Source organism: Phyllobates terribilis, unplaced genomic scaffold, assembly GCF_046119375.1.
Source record: "Phyllobates terribilis strain yellow unplaced genomic scaffold, ASM4611937v1 Scaffold_1__5_contigs__length_1240528914, whole genome shotgun sequence".
Lineage (NCBI taxonomy): Eukaryota > Metazoa > Chordata > Amphibia > Anura > Dendrobatidae > Phyllobates > Phyllobates terribilis.
Window position 1 is genome coordinate 1,140,970,433 of NW_027362761.1, and position 25,717 is coordinate 1,140,996,149.

Here is a 25,717-nt window from a genome sequence, read left to right on the forward strand (position 1 = left end):
GCAGACACGGGGGGAAGAAGCTTAGTTTGAGTCGACTTCAGAGAGATTGCAACACGTCCTCTCAGCTCCAGAAGGAAGTAAGAATTGCACTTGCTCCAAGCCTTCACAAAGGATCACGTGAATATCGCCGGCACCTCCCTCTAGCAAACAGCAGGTATTTATACACCCAGGCCAGGGTGTTAATTAGCAAGAGGAAGGTAGCAGCTGGGTCCTAGAGAGACAGCTTCTAAGTTGTTTGTAATGCCAAACGAAGAGATCTCCTGCAACCAACTGCAGGGCGACTGTCTGTCACTTCTGACACACCCGTGACATGTAAAGATTGAGGTGGTAGTGGTGTAAAAAAAAGGGTAATGGGCCTTATCAGTGGATGTTTTGCAGAACATTTAGCTTAATTTAGCGCTTACCTCTGAGACGGTGAATTGGGTAAAACTTCATGAACATATATCCCGCTGCTTACATCTGGAAAATCTGGATTATTCAACTTCAGTTCCTCCACAAGTCTACAACCAAATGAAATAATGCACTGCTATCAGTCAAGAAAAAAAATAATCATGTACAAAATATTACACTGCCATTTTTTCACTGAGGAAAATGATCCACTATCACAAATCTGCGAGTGGCAAAAGTATGGGAACCTTTAGGATGATCAGATAATTTGAAGGTGAAATAAGAGTCCACTGTTTTCAGTAAATTGGATGACAATCAGGTGTAAGAAGGTGACCTATTTTATCTAAAGAACAGAGATCTATCATAGTCTGATGTTCAAAGCATGCTTGTGAAAGTGTCTCATGGCACAAACAAAAGAGATTTCTGATATTCCCAGAAAAAGAGTTTGAACTCCACCAATCCACAGTCAAACAGATTGTGTATAAATAGAAGAAATTCAAGACAATTATTAGCTTCTCCAGGAGCGGTCAACCAACAAAGATCACTGCAAGAGCAAGGTGTATAATAGTCTACGAGGTCACAAAGGAACCAAAGGTAAAATCTAAGCAACTAAAGGCCTCTCTCACATCAGCTAATGTTAATGTTCTTGAGTCCAACATCAGTAGGACACTAAACAACAAAAGTGTGCCTGGCAAGATTGTTAGGAGAAAGCCATTATTCTCCAAAAAGAACATTGCTGCTAGTCTGCGGTATGCTATAGATCACCAGGACAAGGCAGAAGGTTAATGGAACAATGTTTTGTGAATGGATGAGACCAAAATAGAGCTTTTGGTTTGAATGAGAAGAGCTATGTTTGGAGAAACTCCACCCCTCTCCATTACAGCATGAAACACAGTGGTGGTGGTATCTTGGTTTGGACCTGTTTTGCTGTATCTGGGCCAGGATGGCTGCCATCATTGATGGAACAATGAATTCTGAATTTTATTGGCAAATTCTAAAGTAAAATGTTAAGACATCCGCCCATGAGCTGCATCTCAAGAAAACGTGGATCATGACCAAGATCATGATCAAGACGACTCAACGCACACAAGTCGTTCTACAAAAGGATGGTTACAGAAGAATGAAGGTAGTTTAGGAATGGCCAAGTCAAAGTCCTGACCTTAATCCTATAGAAATGTTGTGGACGGACCTGAATAGAGCAGTTCATGGGAGAAAACCAACCAACATAACAGAGTTGAAGCTGTGCTGTTGGGCGGATTAAGCTAAAATCTCTCCAAACCGAAGTGCAGGACTAATCAACAATTACTGGAAACATTTAGATGAAGATATTGCTGCACAAGAGATCATACCAGATACTGCAAGCAAAGGTTCACATACTTTTGCCCCTCATAAATGTGTGATATTGCATCATTTTCCTAATTAAAAAAAATATATTTTTGACATTTTTTTTTATTTGGTTCTGTTTATCTACTTTTAGAACTTGTGTGACAATCTAATTTAGTTTTAGCTCAAATTTATACAGAAATCTGGAAAATTCTGAAGGGTTCACGAACATTTATGCACCAATGTAAGAAAATTTGTAATTCTGGGCATGTCTGCGCCCTCCTTATTTTCTTTTTAGACTGGACAACCCCTTTAAATCCTTTATTCATCAATGTGGTGATAAAAATAAGTTGCTTTTACTTCTATCTAAATATTTTCAGATTCTAAGTACAAAGTTTATACTCAACAAGTCAAACTCGGTTCATGTTCTTTGCCAAAAGCTTTCAGTCCTCGGAGTTTGCACACTCGGACTCGGGCCAGAAATGAGTTTTGTAATAATTTCAGACTCCACAGCTACAACTTTTCCATAACAGAAAATTAAAAAAATGTTTTTGGCAAGAATACAAGTGTCTGTTACTTACGCAGGAGTTATAGTCAGCATCTTTATCCCGATGAAACGCTTCTTTCCGTCTGAAGAAACAAACATTGTCAGGACAGTCACAGTTGTTGTATCCATTCGGAATGTATTAAAAAAAAAATAATAAAAATCTTTTTTTTCACCGCTCGTAAAGGTCAGACTGCTGGCCTCAGAGATTATATAGATAGCTATAGCTACAAGACTGTACAGAATATCAAGTGACGGATTTACGATGCAGACTATGCCTTGTACTATGTTGTATATGAGCTTTATAAACTTCATATGTTTGCGCAATACTTTCATTTTATATAATCTATAGTGATCAGAAATTAAAACTCTGTTTCCCCTCAGTGAAATAATAACACTTATACTCATCTCTGGTGCCGTTCTAGCGTTGTCAGCACTGATTCTCCCGGGGATCGCGTGACATTGTTGTGTCATGCAACCCCTGCGGCCAATCAGGGGCACTGGCTTCACTACCCCACTTTTGGACAAATCAAGACATCCAGTGGAAGTCCGAGAACAGCCACAGCTCTGACTCCTTCCGGATATTAATTACATCCATAGGAGAGGAGAGTGAAGCCAGCGCTGTTTGGCCGCAGGGGTTGCGTGACATAATAATGTCACGCAATCCCTGGGAGAGTTAGTGCTGATACCGCTGGAATGGAGGTGAGTATAACTGTTCTTATTTTACTGGGGGCAAACATAGGATCAGAGCAGTGGACAACCTCTTTAATGTAGGTGTCCATTCTAGACACCATTTCTTTCTTTAATCTATGTAACCCCAAATCTTGTATTAGTTCATTATTTTTTTATTTTCTATAATGGTTGAAGCCCCCGTAAACACCAGAGCTCCATATCCCCTGCACAGACATAGCATTAACCCCTTATTCACATGTAGGGTACCAATGTATTATAGGGATTGTCCCATTTCAACAAACTTCATCCCATTGGCTCCGTAACATGTAGAAAAAACTTCCCACAAAAGACTGAGATTTATTTCAAGTATAATTTTGGTACTTACATACATTAGTGATACCTAACCGGTGGTGAAAATTTACTTTAGGTATTTTACCATCACCAGGTCCAGCTGCTGAGTCTCTGCCACTGGTCCGGTCTTTGTTGCTTGTCTGCAGTGATGATGTCATCTTGATAGTGCTGCAGCCAATCACTGAGCTCAGTGGCTAAGCTGATATAGACTACGGGATCCGCTGAGCTTAGTGATTGGTTGCAGCAATGTTAAAGTGACGTCATTGCTGCATCCAAACTACAGAGACTGCAGTAGTGGAGGTGACACCGCGTTGGACCGGGTGAGAATAATGCTTGGTTTGTTTCTTTTGACATGTAACTGGGCCTGTGGGTAGTAATTTGTTGAATGGGACAACCCCTTTAAGTCGGTCCAGCACACAGTGGCAATTGGCTAGAACCCTCCTATGATTAGACCCCGTCTGCTACCCCACAGTGCATTGGTCAGGTGTGGATGAGTTATCATGGCAGCCAAGGGCTCCCTATGTTTGCCATCATGGTACCCCTGTGTAGCCTTTTATAGGGTATTGTTAAAGTGTGCCCATAATTTTTATTTCACTACTCAATAGTACACATGAAAATAAGTGACTTTGTAATATATCTTATCAGAGAAATCTTTTTCTTTCTTTTCCTGGACTGATCTTTCACTCTCAGTTCATGTATATAGTCTATAAAATCTGTATTCAGTGAAGACATACATTCCTATTACTGAGCTAGGCGATGACGGTTGGTGCTTATAACATTCTATGGAGATGGGAGGGGTGAAGAGCTACAGGAAGACACAGACATACTGCTGCAAATTCACCTGAAACCAGAGTTACATTTTAAATCACTCTAAAAATGTCAGTTGCCTTCCCTGCCTTGACTTTTGTACAGGCTCAGATAGTCACTCCTGATTGGCTGTAGTATACCATGTGAGGTTCTAGCTCCATAGAACTTTAGGAGCACCAACTGTATATCCTATCTCAGTAATGAGGAATTCTGTATTTACTGAAGACAAATTTTACATGAGAATTGAGAATGAATGATCAGTCCAGGAGAAGAAAGAAGCAGATTTCTCTGATATATTACAAACGTTTCTTATTTTCAAACGATCTATTGGTTTATGGGGAAAAAAATTAAAACAACAGTTACTCTTTGAAATGATAATACGCTGAAATACAGATGCAGTGCAGTAAATTATAGCAGTGATCGAACAGTTCAAAGATTAGGAACTAAAATTATTTTGAAACTGTATTCAATAATCTAAAAAAAAAAAGAAAAGAAAAGAAAAATTCAAATATAATTTTTCCAATCTGTTAATTTATAATATATCCCAATCTGCTATTTTATAATATATCTTAACAGAGAAATCTTCTTCTTTCACCTCTTGGACTGATCATTTATTCTCAATTCATGGGTAAAATCTCTAAAATGTGTATTCAATGAAGACAGATTTCCCCATGACTGAGAACAGAGATGACAGTTGGTTCTTTTAAAATCCTATGGAGAAAGCAGGAGATGGAGGCAGACACAGACATTCTGCTGCAAGTTCTCCTGAAATGACAGTTACAGTTCTCCATAGAACTTTATGAGCACCAACTGTCATCTCCAATCTCAGTAATGGGAAAATCTGTATTCACAGAACACACATTTTACCAGTGAATTGAGAACATTGAGAATGAAAGATCAATCCAGGAGGAGAAATAAGTGGATTTTTCTAGTGAGATATATTACAAAGATTTCTATTTTCATGTGTACTATTGATTTATGAAAAAAAAATTATATGACGGTTACTTAGGAAATAATCAGAAAGCAGGGACCTAAAATTAAATAAGAAAAGCTAAAGATTCACTTAAAAATCATTTCCCATTTTTGAATGGCTCTTTTTGTTTTTATTTTTTACCTTTAATTTTCTTGTCGTGAAAGTCGGTCATGAACTTGGTGATGCGATCGGATGGGATTGCAAATGAGATTCCCGCGGCCACTTTCAGGGTATTGATTCCAATCACTTCTCCGTCCTTGATGAAGCAACATAATAACGACTACAATTAGAAGGTTTGCATGGATTTTAAGTTGCTTTTTTTATTTAGTTCCTAGAAGTTTTATATCTACTGTATATGAGCTCTACATCCAATGTGGGGCAGATGTACTTTATTTAGTCCGGGACTGTATTTCTAGAAAAATAAAACCAAAAGTTTCCTAGATTTGCATTGAAATTGGAATTTAGCTCTCTTAGAGAAGTGTAAAGTACCAAAGCATGACCCAAATCTCAATAAATGATATAAAAGTTGATTACACGTCTTCTAATATAATCCCGAAAATCTGAGTCTAAAGGAGGTTCATCTGCTTGTGTCTTCACTGGTACCTCGGGGACTGGTACCTCGGTGTGTCTTAGGGTCACTGGTCCTCATAGGAACCAGTCAGAACATGTCTTGGATGAAAGTTAGGCCCCCTCCAAACTGAAGTTGGCAGAGCCGGACGATATTGGTGTTATCGGCTAACAGTCTAATGTATCTGGGGGCCTTCCCTACTCTCAGATATTGGGGGAGAGAAGGATCCAGCACACTGGATTTAAGTCACCGATACCCTTGTCATCTGGGAGAAATATCTGTCAGATCAGAGATTGTTCAGCCAAAAGCTGATATGTATGGGAGTCTTTAGATTCTGGTGGAATGAGAACCAGCGACCCTGTAAGGAATTGGAGAAGCTGTGCACGCCTCTTGAAGAATCTGTGCTGAAATAATACTTTTGTTGATATAGTTATATTCTACCCAGAAACAGGTAGTTAGTAGGTATAGACATAATTAAGAGTTGTGCCTAGCCCAGTACGGGAGGAGATACATGGAGATAAAGGAGACCACTTTCTGGTAATTATTCAGAAAGGGTTCAGCTTTCAGAAGTATCAGATCCGCATGTAATTGGTGTTCGTGTGGCAAGAGGGAGACTTGAGGAGCAGATAGTAAGACTCTGAAGAGATGAGAGAAGTGGAAGGAAGGAAGGAAAGAAGAAAGGAAGGAAGCCCATTTGGACAGTACAGAGTTTTCAGACGGAAAGGTAACAGAATATAAAGGTGAACTGAAAATGAGAAGAGGGGAATACGCACCGCATGGTAGTTACTAAGCATCAGTACTAAAGAAAGCTAAGCAGTCGCCATACTGGCATATAAATTCTCCTACAGAGAGAAGGATGCAATACTACGGGATGGAGTCTAAGACTTTTGTGACTGGACTTTAGTATTGTTGTTGAGGAAGATGGAAGCTTGCAAGATAGTTTGCTGGGCTGTACTGAGAGTACAGAAAGGCAATGATAAGAGCAGAGCAAGGAAGGAAAGGTGTGTGATGTCGCATGTTGCTAAAGAAACGTCTATAAAGATGTATAACTGCTGTATACACTTCTTATTCAATTATTGTTCAGTAAAAAGAAGTTTATTTTTGAACTGTGGTCTCCCTCCATAACTCCATCACACCTGGTCCTGGCCAGACAAATACAGCGGCACCATACGGGCTGTAGAAGCGCATCGCCAAACTAACCCAAGTCCACACATCCAGCCAGGACCCCCATTTTCATGTAGCGTGGGGGGGGGGACGGACGATTACCGTGGCTACCTCCCCGCACCATATTACAACCCTTATTACAAACTTAGAAAGTTTAAACAAATAATTGGGCATATTGAATAAAACAAAAATCATTGCAAAAATTACAGTCGCATCCAAACCTGAGGATTTAAGGTCATGTTTCATATTTTGTGTAGGGCCCCAAGAGTTTCAAGCTACATCTCCTGTTGGCCAGTCACTCAGGGCATAACTATAAAGGGTACAATGGAGGAGGTCGCAGCTGGGCCCTTGAGCCTAAGGAGGTCCAAAGTCTCATGTGGCATATATACCTATGGCCTATGTTCCTTTACCAATCATAGATGCAATAACATGAAGGTACAATACTTACCAAGTTCACCAGAGGACCCCCAGAATTTCCATACTAAGAAAAAAAAAACATTTTACTGTTAAAAATATGAAGAATATGGTAAAAGAAAAAAAGATAAATTGTGCACCATGCCTCTGAGACGTGCAATAAAATCGGGACTGATTGGGAATCTCAAAAGTGCTTACAACTCCTTCTATCTCTGGATCTTTCATACACTTTAATGGAGAAGGACTTTACAGGCACAGTCAATTGCCAACCAGGAATTGGGGCCAGATACTCCCGTTCTTGCCTCGGAAATGTTAGGGACGCACAGAGCCTGAGCTGAGCCAAGGCTCCTGCGCCACATACAGAGACACCAGTGGTGGGGCAACATGTCGCAAGTTCACACTGTGGCCCATGAGTGTCAGGTTATGCTTCTAGTCCAGTGGCGAGCCACTGGTTGGACTCTTAATTATAGGAATATTTGGACATATTCTGTATCATTCACAAGGATCACATGAGCGTATAATAAAAGCATCCGATTTTCATCCAGAAGATCCATTTTTATACATCAGCAGTTAAAACGTCATCAATCTAGAAATGAAGATGTAGACTTACGTTAATGATGGCGTCTGTCTGCACATAGTCCATATCGGAGTCTCTCAGGCCGAGTTCTCTACCGTCTCTCTGAGCCGTGCTGACGATTCCCGTTGTCACAGTGTTCTGTAAGGCGAATGGACTTCCGATAGCCACCACAAACTCTCCAGGTCTAAGATCCGCCGAATGTCCCAACAACAAGACTGGTAACTTTTTCTAGACAAAAAGCAAAAGTTATATACAAGAATAGAAAAATACAAAGGTTGCATAAAAAAAATTGTGTGAGTGACTGATGTACTGCCACCGCCTAGTTTAAGGCTGCCTGGGGACCTTCCCACTCCAAGTAGTGGCAGACAGAGTGATTTTGGCTACTGGTCACGGGTCCCTTGTCAACTATTATAACAGCTAGTGAGGTGAGAAATTTCCTAAGGGTTTACGGAATAAATTTAGGATAAATGGCTAATATATGCAGGTCCCACCTCCAGGAGAACAGGGGTCTCCATAAGCTTAGCCATTGCTACACTAAAATATACCGAGAGCGTGATGCTTGGCAATCTGATGACCCTCCATTCATCCTATAGGTTAGGATCCTAGAGGTGGGTATTTATGGCATTTCCTCAGAATATGCTTTAAGCTAGGGCACAGTTAGAGGGGGGCTAATGGTGGAAGGGTGTCAGTGGGGTATTTATATACATGGAGAGGGCAATGCATTGGACCTTTTGCCCCCGATGAAGGAAAGTCGATCTATAGCTTTGCTTTAAGAAATGTTTAAACTGAGAAAAGGGCTATTTAAATCCTTCTGGCCATGGCTTCAGAGTCAAAGTGGCCAACTAGAGCACTAAAGCTTTCTCTTGTTGGCCCAGGATCTCCCAGAGTTTGGAGAGAAGATGACTATAAGAGTTCCCAGAGTTCGGGGAGAAGTCTACTATAAGAGGAGACTTAATAGCTGTCTACAAATATCTGAAGGGGTGTCACACTGTAGAGGCATCAGCTTTATTCTCATTTGCACATGGAAACACGAGAAGCAATGGGATGAAACTGAAAGGGAGAAGATACAGATTAGATAATAGAAAAAACTTTTTGACAGTGAGGGAGATCAATGACTGGAACAGGCGACCACGAGAGGTGGTGAGTTCTCCTTCAATGGAAGTCTTCAAACAGAGGCTGGACAGACATCTGTCTGAGATGGTTTAGTGAATCCTGCATTGAGCAGGGGGTTGGACACGATGACCCAGGAGGTCCCGTCCAACTCTAACATTCTATGATTCCTATAATTAGCATAAGTGATTGTCTCAATGATAAGACCCTACATACTTACTTTTGGGTAAATCTTGATTGTGGCAATATCTGACTTTTTATCGATATCTTTGATTGTTGCCTCGTAGGTGTCACCATTATGGAGTTGCACTTTTAGGTGCTGCCGCCCAGAGACGGCGTTACTGCTCGTCACCACGTGAGCGTTGGTTACAATTAATCCCATATCCGAGATGATAAATCCTGATCCACTGGACAGGGGGACATTACGGCCAAATAGTGGGTGTCTATGAAAATAATGGGAAAAGTGGGTTCATCCAGGACGTATCACTTATGTTCAGCATTACATAGAAAATTGATTCTTTCAAGTTGAGAGCAAGTTAAGGTCTACAGGAGAAGCGACCGATAACTGCAATCCCCCTTAAGAACCAAAAATAGCATACGGCTGCTGGAAAATGTGGAGGATAAGGATGATTTATAAGTTCTTGGTTAGCAGCAGAGCTTGAATCATCTCTTGTGTCTTATACTTGCTACAGACATGGCTTCAAGATTTGTGGAATATGGAAAAAATGTTTAGAATTTTAAAGCTCATGGTTAAGGAACAGTCTCCTCCTTAGAATGTACAATTGGAGATATTCTTCAAAAACATCTTTATGCAGTTGCATACTGTCCATTTATTAAAAACCTCCCTCCACTTTCCCTCCCGAAAAAAAAGGTTAGCAGAGCGAATCCTGTTATAGCCCTTACGAGATCAAAATAATGACAAGTGGACAGGTCACTAAAAGAATATCGAACTACTGTTCCTATGATCAATCCATCTATTTTGCTGGCTATAGGGTATCTGACACCTTTTCATTACATTATGCCACCACCTTTAACATGCATCACTGTTCTCACAAAATAACATGAGTGGACAGGTCACTGCCTCCTGCAAGACCAGCACACTCATCTCCTGCTACTGTCACCATTCTCAGAATCTTCTATTGTAGTCTATATCTATCTATTTTATGTCACTATCTCTGTTCCATCCAGCCTTATATCCTCATTAACAAAATCATATGGGTGAAAAGGTCACTGCCGCTGACAAAATCAACACATTTCTTTTCTGCTGCTGTTATAAATTCCATCATATTGTAGTTAATGGAAATTATATTGATCTATTCTACTTCTTGACACTGTATTGTGTTTATCCAACTCTTTGACCTCAGCAATAACCTTAGTAGTATAATCACATGAGTAAACAAGTCACTGCCTCCCACAAAATAAATACACTTTTTAATGCTGCTGTCATATTTCTCATCATGTATCAGTATGAAATGTATCCACATATTTTATGTCATTATCTCTGTCTCATCCTGCTGTCACGGGTGTGTCAGAGGTGACAGAGTCGCCCTGCAGTGGTTTGCAGGAGGTCTCCACGTTTGGTAATGCAGACAGCTGCCTAGATAGGAGGCTGTGTTTAAAACCCAGCGACTACCTCCTTTTAGTCTGGGTGTATATATACCTGGTGTGTCTAGGTGGGCCTTGCCGGTTATATTCATTTCTACGTGAAACTTGGCTAAAGCTAAGTTATTATTCCCCTGTGTTGTCTTCCCCTTTTGTCTTTAGAGTGCTAGCGGAGGTTGACTAGTGCTCATCTCCTTTCACCCCCAGTTTTAGCCTTACGCCAGGGATAGTAGGGCGAAGCATGTGATCGGCGACAGCTGCGGAGGCTGTATTGGGATGTTAGGGGGAGACAGGGTGATTAGGAGGTCACCTCTTCCCCCTTTCCCTAGTGTCTGGGCTCCCTTTCCCTTTCCCATCTGTGTTGCACTCACACTTGGCGTGACTCTGTATTGCACTCACACCTGGCGTGACATTAGAACCGGCCGAGATACATGCTGGGAAAGGAAGTTGTTTCTGCGCTCTCTGGAGTCACGACAAACCGTTAGTATGGATAAAAATGTAGGTTTATTGTGTACACGTTTTAGAGTCCACCGACTCCTTCCTCAGGACAACCATACATAACCTGTATGTATGTATTATAACTGGCCGAGCACGTTTTGGAAAAAAAAAAAACGCCACCAGATTGACATTTTGTTTATTTTTTATTTTTTTTTTGGGCGTGCACCTTTTTTCCTTACTCCCTTTAGTATGGGATCAGTTTCAGAGCTTGCAGAGCAGTTCCGCTGTCTGTCTCTGGAGGTGAATGACCTCCGCTGTGAGGTTCAGCAGCAGTATCAGCGGTTACAGGCCGCCAATGTGGGGGTCTCTGCAGGTAGCCTTGTCCAGCCTGAACCCAAGGTTGCCCTCCCGGACAGATTTTCAGGAGGTAGGGACAGGTTTTTTGTGTTTAAGGAGGCATGCAAATTGTATTTCAAGCTTCGTCCCTACTCCTCCGGTAATGAGGAGCAATGGGTTGGCATTGTGATCTCTCTACTGCAGGGAGATCCTCAGTCGTGGGTGTTTTCGTTACCGCAGGATTCGGTTTGTCTCCAATCTGTGGAGGGTTTTTTGAAGCTCTTGCCCTCATCTATAATGACCCTGACCGAGTTGCTTTGGCTGAGTCTAGGCTACGTTGCCTTCAGCAGGGGATTCGGTCAGTGGAAACATACAGTTCGGAATTCCGTAGATGGACAACGGATTCCAAATGGAATGACTCAGCCCTTAGAAGTCAATTTTGTGAGGGGCTAACGGAAAGATTGAAAGATGCCTTGGCTGTGTAGGATACCCCTCAGTCCTTGGAGGCTGCCATGTCATTGGCCATACATCTGGATAAGGGCCTTCGGGATAGACGGGTGAGACCTTCTTCTCTGGGGCCTTCTTGTTGGGGTTGTGTACTTTTGCCAAGGGAGCGGTCTGGGGCTGAACCAGTACTGGGGGAGGTGGAGGAACCTATGCAGTTAGGGGGTGTCTCTACATCGTACATCTCCCCGGAGATTCGCAAAAAAAGAGGCGTATGTTTTTTTTGTGGGAAAAAGGGACATTTTGTTGAGACCTGTCCTTCAATTCCTAAACAAAAAGAGACTCAATTAACTCTCGGTAGTCTGGAGTTGGATAAACAAGGGGTGCATTTGTGGCCAAACTGCAGTTCCCGCTTTGTTCTGACTGCAGGGGTGGTGCTAGAGAGCAAAATTGAAAAAATGTCTGTGTTTGTTGACAGTGGAGCCAGGGTCACCCTGGTTGAGTCTAAGTTTGTGAAAACTCATGGTCTCGCTTGCTGCGCTTTAGCTGAACCTATTTGCATCTTTGCCATTGACTCGGCGCCACTTGCACAGAAAGCATTTACTCAGATTGTACATAATGTGAAACTGAGGGTGGGGTCAGTTCATTGTGAAATCATTCCTTGCTATGTTTTGGAGAATCTCCCTACTCCGATTGTTTTAGGTATCCCCTGGCTTGTTAAACATAATCCATTGGTGGATTGGCAAACTGGGGAGATTATTGAATGGAGAGATTACTGCCATGAGAACTGTCTGAATGTTTCCATTGCTACTGTCTCTGCGAAGATACTGCCTGCTTTTCAGGACGTTTTTTCTGAGATGGGGTGTCAGGATTTGCCGCCTCATCGTACTTATGACTGTCCTATTAACCTGACTCCCGGAGCTAAACTACCGAAGTCCAGACTGTATAATCTTTCTGGCCCTGAGAGACAAGCCATGAAGGATTTCATTGCGGAAAGCCTGAAGAAGGGACATATCAGACCCTCATCTTCGCCCGTGGCGGCAGGGTTCTTCTTTGTGAAGAAAAAGATGGCGGCCTACGTCCCTGTTTAAATTGCCGGGAATTAAATCAAATTACCATCCGTGATCCATACCCTCTTCCTCTGATTCCTGATTTGTTCAGCCAGGTTGTGGGAGCTAAGGTTTTCTCCAAGTTGGATTTAAGGGGAGCCTATAATCTGGTTAGCATCAGAGAAGGGGATGAATGGAAAACAGCGTTCAATACCCCGGAAGGTCATTTCGAGAGTCTGGTTATGCCTTTTGGCTTGACTAATGCACCTGCGGTATTCCAGCATTTCATAAATGATATTTTTCATCATTTGGTGGGGAGGTATGTGGTGGTCTATCTGGACGATATTTTGGTTTATTCACCTGATATTGAGACCCATCGGGAGCATGTTAAGCAGGAGCTCCAGATATTAAGGGATAACAAACTAGAGACATGTGTTTTCGATGTTCAGGAGGTGCAGTTTTTGGGGTACTTGCTGTCATCTTCAGGTTTTCAGATGGATCCGGAGAAGATCCATGCAGTCCTTGCCTGGGAACGTCCCGAGAACCTGAAGGCTCTACAACGTTTTCTGGGCTTTACTAATTTTTACAGGAAAGTCATCTAAAATTACTCTGTGGTAGTGAAAACCCTTACTGACATGACTAAGAATGGGTCTGATTTTTACAACTGGTCGAAGGCTTCCCTCCAGGCTTTTTCTTCCTTAAAGAATCATTTTGCCACTGCACCTATTCTCAGTCAACCCGATCTTTCTCAACCCTTTATTGTGGAGGTCAATGCTTCGGATGTCGAGGTTGGGGCTGTGTTGTCTCAGGGTTCGTCCACTTGTAAATGGCATCCATGCGCCTTCTTTTCTAAAAAATTGTCTCCGGCTGAGAGAAATTAAGACGTGGGTAATAGGGAACTTTTGGCGATCAAATTGGCGTTCGAGGAATGGCAACACTTGTTGGAAGGGGCTGTCTATCCTATTACTGTTATTACTGACCATAAGAACCGATCTTATCTCCAGTCAGCTAAACGTCTCAACCCTAGGCAAGCCAGATGGTCCCTGTTTTTTACTAGGTTCAATTTTGTTGTCACTTTTCGTCGGCGGGTCAAAAACATCAAGGCTGATGCTTTGTCCTGGAGGTTCCCTGGTGGTGGTGACCATGAGAACCCTGCCCCGATATTATAGAAAAGGGTAGTTATTTTGGCTCTTTTTCCTGAACTGGAGGGTGAGGTGCTGGAGGCTCAGGGGAACACCCCTGCCTCCTGCCCTTCAGGAAAGTTATTTGTACCACCTGATCTGCGCCGTAAAGTAATTAAGGAACATCATAACTCTGTGCTTGCTGGGCATCCAGGTGGTAAGGCAACCGCGGACCTCTTCTCTCGTAATTTTTGGTGGCTGGGGTTGCATCGGGATGTAATTGAACAAGTAGCTGCTTGTAGTATTTGCGCACGTTCTAAGGTTTCGCACACCCATCCGTCTGGTACTCTTCTTCCGCTACCTATCCCCAGCAGGCCATGGACACACTTGTCCTTGGATTTTATTACTGACCTACCGGTTCCTGCAGGCAAAACGGTGGTTTTTGTAGTAGTAGATAGGTTCAGTAAAATGGTTCACTTCGTCGCTTTGCCTGCACTTCCCAATGCTAAGACACTTGCTCAGGTGTTCATAAATGAAATTGTGAAGCTTCACGGGGTTCCCTCCGATGTTGTGTCTGATCGGGGGACCAAGTTTGTTTCCAAGTTCTGGAAGGCATTCTGTTCTCGACTGGGGCGTACAGCTGTCCTTTTCCTCTGCCTTCCACCCTCAGTCGAATGGTCAGACTGAGCGGGTCAATCAGAACTTGGAGACATACCTCAGGTGTTTCATCTCCGAAAATCAGGAGTATTGGGCATCCTACTTACCGCTGGCAGAATTTGCCATCAATAATCATCGTCCACTGGCAGGTCACCGGTTATCAACCACAGTTAGGTACCTTCAGTGGGGGCAGAGCTTCAGGAGTTCCTGAAGAGGAACGGTTAGCTTCGTCGCTCTGCTCGGTGTGGCAGGGTGTTCTGTGTAATTTGAAGACCATGGGTGACAGGTATAAACGTATGGCTGACAGAAAACGCTTTCCAGGTCTGGACCTGAATGTGAATGACTTTGTATGGTTGTCTACCAAGAATATAAGATTGAAAGTTCTTTCTTGGAAGCTGGGACCTAGGTTTATTGGTCGCTACAAAATTACCACCGTCATTAACCCAGCAGCGTTTCGTCTTGAACTTCCTCGGGCCCTTAAGGTTCACAATGTGTTCCACAGGTCCTTCCTCAAAAGGTACGCAGAACCTCTTGAGCCCTCACCTCTACCACCACTCCCAGTAATGGTTGATAGTAATTTGGAGTTCAAGATTTTGAGGATAGTAGATTCTCGTCTCCAACGTCGTTCTCCGCAATACTTGGTGCACTGGAAAGGTTATGGCCCGGAGGAGAGGTTATACTCATTTTTACTTGGAACTTGGCTGAAACAGCATCACGTCCTCTCTGGAGTCTTGAGGCCATGTGCCCTGTTGGAGTTCTTCTAAAGCTAAGTTATTATTTCCCTGTGTTGTCTTCCCCTTTTCTCTTTAGATTGTTAGCGGAAGTTCACTAGTGCTCATCTCCTTCTACCCCCAGCTTTAGCCTTATGCCAGGGATAAGTAGGGTGAGGCACATGATCGGCAACAGCTGCGGAGGCTGTATAGGGACGTTAGGGGGAGACAAGGTGACTCTAGTCCAGATTAGGAGGTCACCTCTTCCCCCTTTCCCTAGTGTCTGGGCTCCCTTTCCGTTTCCCCTCTGTGTTGCATTCACACTTGGCGTGACACCTGCCTTATATCCTCATTACCATAATCATATAATTAGAAAGGTCACTGCCTCCAACAAACTCAACAAACTTCTTTCCTACAGCTGTTATAATTTCCACCATCTATCACTGATAGTTGATGGAAATTTTATTGATCTACTTCCGACCCGGGCAACTGCACATTGCCTACTTCTGAAGTAGATCCAGTCTTGTGGGCCAGACTGGAACTGCGAGAGGGTGGGATGCGGCACACGGGCCACACTGTGCCCAGGCCCATGGGCCAAATTCAGCCCTCTGGCTGTCCCAGTTCACCCCGCGGACCAAGACAGTTGAAAAGCTGAAAACAGTGGCCCATGGGCAGTGCCATGCCCTCACCAGTCCACCGCTGCCACCTACATCCCGATATCACACCAATCTGCATCCACAGGATGCCGACAGCTCCTTCTTCCGCCAATCAGCGTGTGAGCCAGCAGACGCAATGTCACTACATCGTGTTTGTTGTGCGGAGAGTCAGAGCATCGGAAACCAGGGAAAAGCGTAAGGGGAACGGGAGTGGGGTGATTGTGTGTTGCTGTTTTTTTTCATATGTGTATGGGATGTGTGCCTGTATATAGGGTGCTATGTGAGGGCTCATATTGTATATAAAGAGGCTGTGTGGGTTCACACTGTATATACGGTACAGACCAAAAGTTTGGACACACCTTCTCATTTAAAGATTTTTCTGTATTTTCATGACTATGAAAATTGTACATTCACACTGAAGGCATCAAAACTATGAATTGTGCAAAGCAGTCATCAAAGCAAAAGGTGGCTACTTTGAAGAACCTAGAATATAAGACATATTTTCAGTAGTTTCACACTTTTTTGTTAAGTATATAATTCCACATGTGGTAATTCATAGTTTTGATGCCTTCAGTGTGAATGTACAATTTTCATAGTCATGAAAATACAGAAAAATCTTCTTTCTGCTGTTGTCATAATGTACATCATCTATCAGTGTAATATATATCCCACCTATATCCACAATGACATTGTATTGGACCTGTCCAGTTATGTGTTTCTATTAACATAATATCATGAGTGGACGTGTTACTGCCTCCAACAGAAGCAACACACTTTTTCTGCTGTTCCATCATTTAATAGTGTGGTTATTTCCAACTGCTTTATGACATTGTATTTGTCCCATTCAGTCTTATATCTTCATTAACATAATGACATGTTATAAGTGGACAGTCATTGCTCCCAACAAACTCAACATAGTCTTCTTCTGCTGCTTTCAGCCCATAATCTGTCAATGTGGTTTATGTTCGTCTAAAGGCCGCCATACTCACTAGATAAAAGTCAGCCAAACCTGTCCATCTGATGTGTATGGTGGGGGGGGGGGGATTCCCATCTCACCCCAAAATTATCTGATGGAAAGGATCAGGTAGTTGAAATTTCAACACTACTTTTTTTTAGGGGAGAAGAGCTTCTTCCGGAGGTGTTAAGAGTCAGAGACAGCTTGTCTGACACCTATCTTATGTGTATGGCCAAGTTAACACTGCCCCTCTTCCATCTCACACACTAACATAATGACAAGATTGGACAGGTCACTGCTTATTACAAGAACAAACTCCTCTTCTCCTGCTGCTGTCATCACTTCTTTGATGAAATAATTTTGTCTATGGGTGACATTTTAAACTAGCAGAAGATTTAATTAACGTATTGTATGAAAAGTATTTATCTTCTTCTGCTGAGCACATTGCCTAGATAGGATATACTAGGAATATATATATATATAATACCTGGCTGGTAGAGCCCAGTCTACATTTTTCTCGTGCTGGTGTTGAGTCATTTCAGGACAGAGACTTTCTCGGCTCACACGTATGAATGATGGAGCTGTGCAAAGTCTATGGTAAGCACTTAAGAATTTTTATAGCTGTGAGGAGCCTTCATTTACTTTGGCACAACCACGTTCCCCAGATTACAAATTACTTGCAGCATTTTTTTACTTTACTCTATATTCAACACCAGAAGCAAGCAGTAATTTTCATGATTTAGAGAGAAGTTGTCCTTGTGCTTGTGGCCGCAGTATTAATGCCAGATAATCATATTATTTCACCACTCCTGTGCAGACATGAGATGCTCCTGCCAAGCAGCAAAATAATCCACCTCTAAGCTGCTTTTTAAGAAATACTTAGATGATCCAACTGGACGCGCCGCTGGGCAGACGCCACTTGCAAGCAGTAGTGCCATGCTTTACAAACTCATGGCCAATTGTACCGCTTGCAGCCAGTGTGATGACCATTGGGCGCCACCGGTCAGAGACATCACTGGAAGCTCCAGATGTAGGACATGTTACAAGACACCGGTACGGTAACAAGCCCTGCGCCTGTGTGTCCATCACAGATTTAAATCCTTCCTATGGAAGTCAACAATAAAAAAAAGCCCAAAAAGTCCAAAAATAATTCTAATTAATTTGTATGGGAGAGAGTTGCCGTACCCCTCGCGGCCGCTACTCAACGTATGGCGCTGTACCACATCTATAGCACAACGCTCAGTGGAAGCTCCAGGGGTCCCCCATTTATCTGATACTGATGACATTTTCCTACAGATAGGTCAACCATATTTTTTACAATTTTTTTGTGCCTTAGTTTTCCCTTCCCCTTCTTCTAAGAGTCCTAAACAATTTTTTCTTAATTTTTGCATCTACGTCACTGTATTACGAGGGCTTGTTTTGCTTGGGACGAGTTGTAGTTTTGTGTTACACCATTCATTTCATCACACCGTGTACTGAAAACCGTAGAAAAATTCCTAATTGAGTGAAATAATGCAAAAAAAATAAAATAAAATAAAATTTTGCCAACGGCATTCATTCCGCAGCAAAAATGTAAAAACCTGGCAGCGTACACGATTTTTCAGGTCAGTACGATTACAGTGATACCAAACCTAAAATTTTTTTTTTTTCTATGTTTTAGCGGTTAAAAAAAAAATCAGAAGTTTTGAAAAACAAGTTTGGTTTATGTCGCGATTTTCTCAGACCTGCAAGAGGGCTGATTTTGTCGTGGCGAACTGTAGTTCTTATTGATACGATTTTGGTGTACATATATATAGTGTTTTCATCACTTTTTATGGTTTTAGGGGGTTAGTACAGATACAAAAATAGCAATTCTGGTCTTTTTAGTTTTTTTTTTTTGCTTTAACATATGTATTCATTAATTTAATGATTGGTTTTGTCTTCTCTGTTAAAGCCCAACCTCATTTTTTTTATTTCTTTATTTTTGAATTTGGAAAAGGAAGGCGAGTTAAACTTTTTTCGATTTTTTTTTTTTTTTTTTTTTTTTTTTTTTTTTAACCTTCGTAATATTCTTTAAGATATTTTTTCCCATACAAAGAGGTTGTCCACTAGTTTTTCATTGATGACCTATCCTTAGGATAATAGGTCTTCAATGTCTGACGGGTGGGGGTCCGACACCTGGCACCCCACCCATCGATCAGCTGTTCTCGGTGTCGGCAGCAGACGGCGCCAGCAAGAACTGCTCAATTGCGGAGCTGCTCCATCTCCTGATAATGGCCGCGGCAGGGATTCAAATCAATAGGAGGCGGATGTGCAGTACCCTGCCGCGGCCACTATCAGGAGGCGGAGCAGCTCCGCAATCGAGCAGTTCCAGTAGGTGGCCGCCGACACTGATAACAGATGATCGGCGGGGGTGCCGGGTGTCGGATCCCGACCAATCAGACTTTGATGACCTATTATCCTAAGGATAGGTCATCACTGAAAAACTAGTGGACAACCGTGTTAATTTTTACTATAATTGTTTAACTCCCAATCGTACAACAATTGTTTGTAGTATATCCAGTATATTGTAAAATTGGATCACCAATATGGCAGCAATAGGGGCTCTCAGTAGCCTACCGGCTACCCACTGGCTCCACGAGATCTCATCCCAGAGGTATTTGGTAGGCTAGGAAAACCTCTATAGCTCATACTGGAGTCTACTATGGACTGTGAGGCTGTAGAAACCAAAGGTCCAAATTTGTAATGAAACCTGATTGCACAAATGCTTTTTAGCAAAAAATACATGCATTTAAGTAAAGTAAAAGTCCATATATTTTCCAATATCATACTTGGGTCAGAGGCCTCTGATACAGCTAAATCAAATTTCATGCTTTGCACTGATGAGGGGCAACACTCCGAAACACTGTGTCTGCAAATTGAGATTCTGGTTTGACTTTTATCCTAAGTCATATGACAAGGCTCATTAAAGAGTCAATATTAGCTTTTAGGGTTGCTACCCCCAATAGGTGGCACTAGATTTCAAGTCCTATGTCTCTCTGAAGAGGCAATTTGCATATTTAATTTCCCAAAGGAGAATTGCATGGCCTCTAAGTATCCTTACCTGGGCATGTTAGGCTTATTACTCTCCACAAAGAGAAAGGTTACCCCTTAGACCCCAGTCAGAGGCCTCTCAAACAGCAAAATCAAATCTCATGCTTTGCACTGACGAGGGGCGACACCCCGAAACACAAGGCTGCAAATTGATATTCTGGTTTGGCTTTAATCCTAAATCATTTGGCAAGGCTCGGTGAAGGGTCGATATTGACTTTGTAGTATTGCTACCTCTAATAGGTGGAACTAAAGTTCAAGTCCTCTTTCTCTCAGAAGAGGCAATTTGCATACTTAATTTCCTAGTGGACCATTGCATGGCCTACAAGTCTCTTTGTACTGCCTTGTCAGACATGTCACTCTCCACAGGAGAAACTTTTCCTCTTTAGCTATATTCACACATCATGTTTTTTTCCGCAGCAAAACCTGATCTCTTGCCAGGAGGTTGTTCAGGTTTTTTCTTGCTTTTTTGTGCGTTTTTCCAGCATTTTTTTCACTGTCCTTTTGTCTTATTTTATGCATGTACATAAAGTTCAGTGAAAAAAATAAAAATCTAATTTTTTTTTCACCACATATTACTTCCAATGGGTGAAAAAATGCTGAAAAAAGTGACATGTTCTATTTTGCCATGCAAAGCACAAAATCCCGAGCAAAAAAAAAAAAAACATGATGTGTGCATGAGATTTCTGGAATCTCATAGACTTTGCTGGTACTGTAAAACGCAGCTGAAAATTTGTTTAAAAAAACGCTGAAAAAACCATGATGTGTGAACACAGCCTTATACTCGGGTCCAATTTTTTTTTTTCCCAAAGTTCTAATATCTTTACGGAGTCATTTAAAGTAACGCTGATAGTGATAGGACCCTATGGTAAAGATCAGATTGGGTGCCTAAGGCCACGGCCCCACTGTCAGTATTTGGTCAGTATTTTTTCTCAGGAGTGGGAGCCAAAACCAGGAGTGGGGGATAAATGCAGAATTGGTGACTTGTTTCTATTATATCTTTTCTCTGATTGTTCCTCATCTGGTTTTGTCTCCCACTCCTGAGAAAAAATACTGACCGATTACTGACCAAATACTGATAGTGGGGTCATGACTTTATGGTGTTTATTTGTTTCTCTCTACACATGGTCCAGTTTCCCCATCCAACAATCCTGTTACTCTAGAGGGTAGGTCCACCACACCAAGCCGAAATAAAGATGGAACCAACCATATCTGAGGTTCTTTTTCCAAGGCCCCCGTAAAATTCTGGCACTAGGGTACGTTTGCCCTTCCATCAGCAAAAGCAAATTAGATGAGATTACCTGACGAAAAGTTCAATGTGCACCACGGCCGGAGCAATCTTTTCCACCACATCAGCAATGAAGTTAAATTTGTACCTCGGACTGTTGGGATGTTGGTGACCTATACTGGCAGAAAAAATTGGGTATGTTAGTCAGAACATTCCTGGGTGAAGTCTCCTCCACGCAGACAGGATTATGTTTAATTACAACCTTTCGTCTTTCTGGATAAGAGACATCTTCTAAACCCCATATCCAGTCATAAACTTGGCTGACCCCATTTTTTTTTCAAGTTCACAAAGACAGAACAACAGTGTGAGATCTATAAATAAAGATCATGGACGTCATCTCTTCCACCGAGGACATGTTTTAGGTTGCGGAGTTTTGTTTTTGGTGACACCAGACGCAACAACTACATTGGTGGATCCTAATCTGTTCCACCTGGCGACGTAGACAACGTTCCAGACTGGAGATACTTCTTTCCCTGTCTCGACTAGCTACGTTTACTTGAGGATGACCACATGAAAGGGTCCACTTGAAAACATTTGGCGTTCATGTAATAGACTTCTCTAATGAGTAGAACAGGAAGGTTTCATGTGGTCCGAAACCACAAACATCGTCCCACAACATGGAAAATGTACAGACAATGCGAGACTTTTAAATATTTACATCTACACGACCGCTCGGTGTAAACTCCAACTTTGGCGCACATCAAAAAAAGTTCTTAAAATATTCAGAAACAGCATCTGAAATGTCAAGGAGCTTATTAAGGATGAAGACTCAGTTCAGAAAATATGGGAAGAATTTTCCTACGCAGGTTTCTGGTGTTTGGGATGAATTATGGCATCTGCCTTAGCCTCAAAGATGTAGGTCTCCTATATGTCTTTTATTAGGTGCAAAGAGGGGGCGCTCCAGCATAGGATAGCCATGGAAAGTTCCTTCATAGACTTACTGACTATTGGACTTATTTTCAGCTGATAACAAAGTGTCGTTGGTTTGCTAAAACTATAGTTCCACCCATCGAACAGACGCTTTGGTTAAAATTGCCCATTTTGATCAACTTTAGAAAGGACTTATTAATTTAATATATTAAATTAGCAAGCACCAAGTTTTAAAGTCCCTTACACATTTAAGAACATGGCCACCTTTAGGGGCACTTTTACCATGTATTTTTGGTCTTAAATATATATATTTTTTAATTGGGTGTCTCTGCTGTGCGGAGCGTCGGTGCACACAGCAAAGCCAGGAGCGGAGTATCAGGGGAATAGGAGCGATCGGTGCACACAGCAAAGCCAGGAGCGGAGTATCAGGGGAATGGGAGCGATCGGTGCACACCGCAAAGCCAGGAGCGGAGTATCAGGGTAATGGGAGCGATCGGTGCACACAGCAAAGCTAGGAGCGGAGTATCAGGGGAATGGGAGCGATCGGTGCACACAGCAAGGCCAGGAGCGGAGTATCAGGGTAATGGGAGCGATGGAAGGTTTTTTTGTGTGAATGTGTATGGAAAGAGTGTCTGTATATAGGGGGGTGACTATGTTTGGGCTCATACTGTATATGGGGTGGCTGTAGGGGCTCATGCTGTGTGGTATCATACTATACATAGGTGCTGTGTGTGATCTCATATGGTATATAGGGGGCTGTAGGGGATTATTCTGTATATAGGGGGGCTGTGTGTAGACTCACTGTATATAGGGATGCTGTGTGGTATTCTACTGTATATAGGGGTTGTGTGTGGGCCCATACTGTGTACAGGGCGGCTGTAAGGGCTCATTCTGTATATATAGGGGGGCTGTGTATTGGCTCATACTGTATATAGGGGCTGTGTGTGGGCTCATACTGTATATAAGGTGGCTGTAGGGGATCATTCTGTATATAGCGGTGCTGTGTGTGGACTCATACTGTATATAGGGGTGCTGTGTGTGGACTCATACTGTATATAGGGATGCTGTGTGGTATCGTACTGTATATAGGGGCTGTGTGCAGGCTCATACTGTATATAAGGGGCTGTAGAGGCTCATTCTGTATATAGGGGTGCTGTGTGTAGACTCATACTGTATATAGGGATGCTGTGTGGTATTCTACTGTATATAGAGCTGTGTGTGGGCTCATACTGTGTATAGGGGGGCTGTAGGGGCTCATTCTGCATATAGGGGTGCAGTGTGTAGACTCATACTGTATATAGGGATGCTGTGTGGTATTCTACTGTATATATGGGCTGTGTGTGGGCTCATACTGTATATAGGGGGGCTGTAGGCGCTCATTCTGCATATAGGGTGCTGTGTGTGAACTCATACTGTATATAGGGGGCTGTAGGGGCTCATTCTGTAGATAGGGGGGCTGTGTGTTGGCTCATACTGTATATAGGGATGCTGTGTGGTATTCTACTGTTTATAGGGTGCTGTGTGTGAACTCATACTGTATATAGGGGGCAAAAGGGGCTCATTCTGTAGATAGGGGGGCTGTGTGTTGGCTCATGCTGTATATAGGGATGCTGTGTGGTATCCTACTGTATATAGGGGCTGTGTGTTCGGGCTTATATAGTGTGTTCTGATCTGAAAATAGAGTGATTCTAAAAACATAATTTTTTTTTTTTTCAGGATTTTTTTTTATATTTTCTATATAATATTTAACTATAGGTTCACCAAAGATGGAAGCGACATTATAATTCTTCTCCGTGACTTTACTCATTTTCTTTAATGCATTTTTCATACAAGACATTTGAAGAAAGAATTAAAGAAAATATTTGATTACCTAATGTGTAAGTCAAGAAATATTTGACAATCATTCAGACTTGGCAGCCGCCTCAAAATATTCGACAGTACCACCTATGTAAACTTTCCTGCTCACCCGTTTCAACACGGATCACTGGCTGCAAATAAACCGAGCGCTCCGTCTAGAGCCATGTCTACAGCCGGCCAGTGCTTAGGATGTATCACGGTCCTTCTCAATCCTCGCCTCGGTCTATGGCACCTTTTCACATGTTATGAGCGCATGGCTATAAAATTCTGCTTTATGGGCCTCAGTGCATAAGTAAATAAGCGTCCGGCTACCGGCGAAGCTATAACTACAGTAGGTGACTTCTCGTCTCGTCCTGTATACAGCAGGGAAGTCTCAGGAAGATTGCTGTTTATTTTTTATTTCACCTCTGGAGATGCTGGAGTTTACAGGAAAGACTCTGTAAAAGAGCGCTGGATGGAATACTTCATTTTTACATGGAACCTAACTGATGATACAGAGACTAAGCTCGACCAGTCTGACACGAAAAATCCATAAAATAAAGTGTATTTCAAGAGATCTGAACTAAAACTTTCGAGGTCTGGGTCTCCAAGAAACTTTTAATAACTTTGGGAGAAGAAGCTAGCTACTTCCTCTTTCACTGTGCTCCCAAAAATATCATCTCCATCCCTTTTTCTTAAATTGTTCTTGTTGCTTTATTAAACCAAGGATCATATAATTGGCAGTGTGATGACTATCAAAATTGCAAAATACTTATTTTATCCTAAAATAATGTTTTAGCCTCCAAAACTTGCTCCAAAATTTTCCCGTCTGCATGATTTGCTTCCAGTGCCTATTGTCAAGTGCAATCCATCTCTAATAACAGAGCCACCGAGCTCACCTGTCTGTCAAAATACTTACAGGCAAATACTAGAAGCAGGTTTTCAGTTTAGAGCAGGCTAATCATTTGAATGGAAAGGGAGGAAGTTCCAGTTCTTATAGTGCTGGTAGAATGACAATGAAGAGGAACCACCCACTCGAAAATAGTAGACGGCAAACTAAAGGGAATCTGTCAGCAGGTTTTTGTTACCCCATCTGAGAGCAGCATGATGTAGGGGAAGAGACTCTGATTCGAGCATTGTGTCACTTCCAGAGTTTGCTTGCTGTAGTTTTGTTAAAATCACTGACTTATCAGCTTACCACCAGAGGACTAGTAAACCTGCTGCAAAGTAGTCCTCCATATTCATCAAGATAGAGACAATGATTTCAGCGATGTGGCACTTACTGGGCTGCTTGCTGTAATTTTGACAAAATCCCTGTTTGCTGCAGATCTACCAGTTCTCTGAATGCCGAGCGCTATATAACCCCACCCACACCTCTGATTGGCAGCTTTCTGCCTATGCACAGTGTACAATCAGTGGTGTGGGTGGGGTTATACAGAGCTCAGCATTCAGAGCACTGCTAGATCAGCAGCAGATAAAACAGTGATTTTATCAAAATGACAGCAAGCAGCCCAGTAAGTGACACATCGCTGGAATCAAGGTCTCTGTCTCAGATGGGGTAGCAAAACCCTGACAGATTCACTTTAAAATGGGAAATGATTTCCCCTTTCGCCTCAAACAGCAAAAGAGGCATAATTCCCCTGATATATTTTGCATGGACGCTCATACACTAATATTTGTAATATGAGAGTAATTATTATATGTTCCGGGCTCTATTTAGTCATCATGTTATTACTCTGAGCAGGGGCGTAACTTCATGCTCCTGGACCCCAATCTAAATTCTATAATAATCCCCC

General features: G+C 42.3%; 1 protein-coding gene across 2 annotated transcripts in view; it reads right to left on the reverse strand.

Moving 5' to 3' along the window:
• HTRA3 (HtrA serine peptidase 3) overlaps positions 1-25,717 on the reverse strand; it is a 38,396-nt gene that overhangs the window by 6,211 nt on the left and 6,468 nt on the right. Inside the window, exons 2-8 of one of the 2 annotated variants that reach the window (XM_073647770.1) lie at positions 21,229-21,328; positions 9,111-9,333; positions 7,814-8,008; positions 7,238-7,270; positions 5,199-5,313; positions 2,292-2,340; positions 405-500 (exon numbers count right to left, since the gene is read on the reverse strand). In XM_073647770.1, the coding sequence (XP_073503871.1) occupies positions 405-500; positions 2,292-2,340; positions 5,199-5,313; positions 7,238-7,270; positions 7,814-8,008; positions 9,111-9,333; positions 21,229-21,328 (811 nt within the window). Of the gene's footprint in view, positions 1-404; positions 501-2,291; positions 2,341-5,198; positions 5,314-7,237; positions 7,271-7,813; positions 8,009-9,110; positions 9,334-21,228; positions 21,334-25,717 lie in introns of both variants that reach the window. The other variant, XM_073647780.1, reaches the window with a different exon arrangement.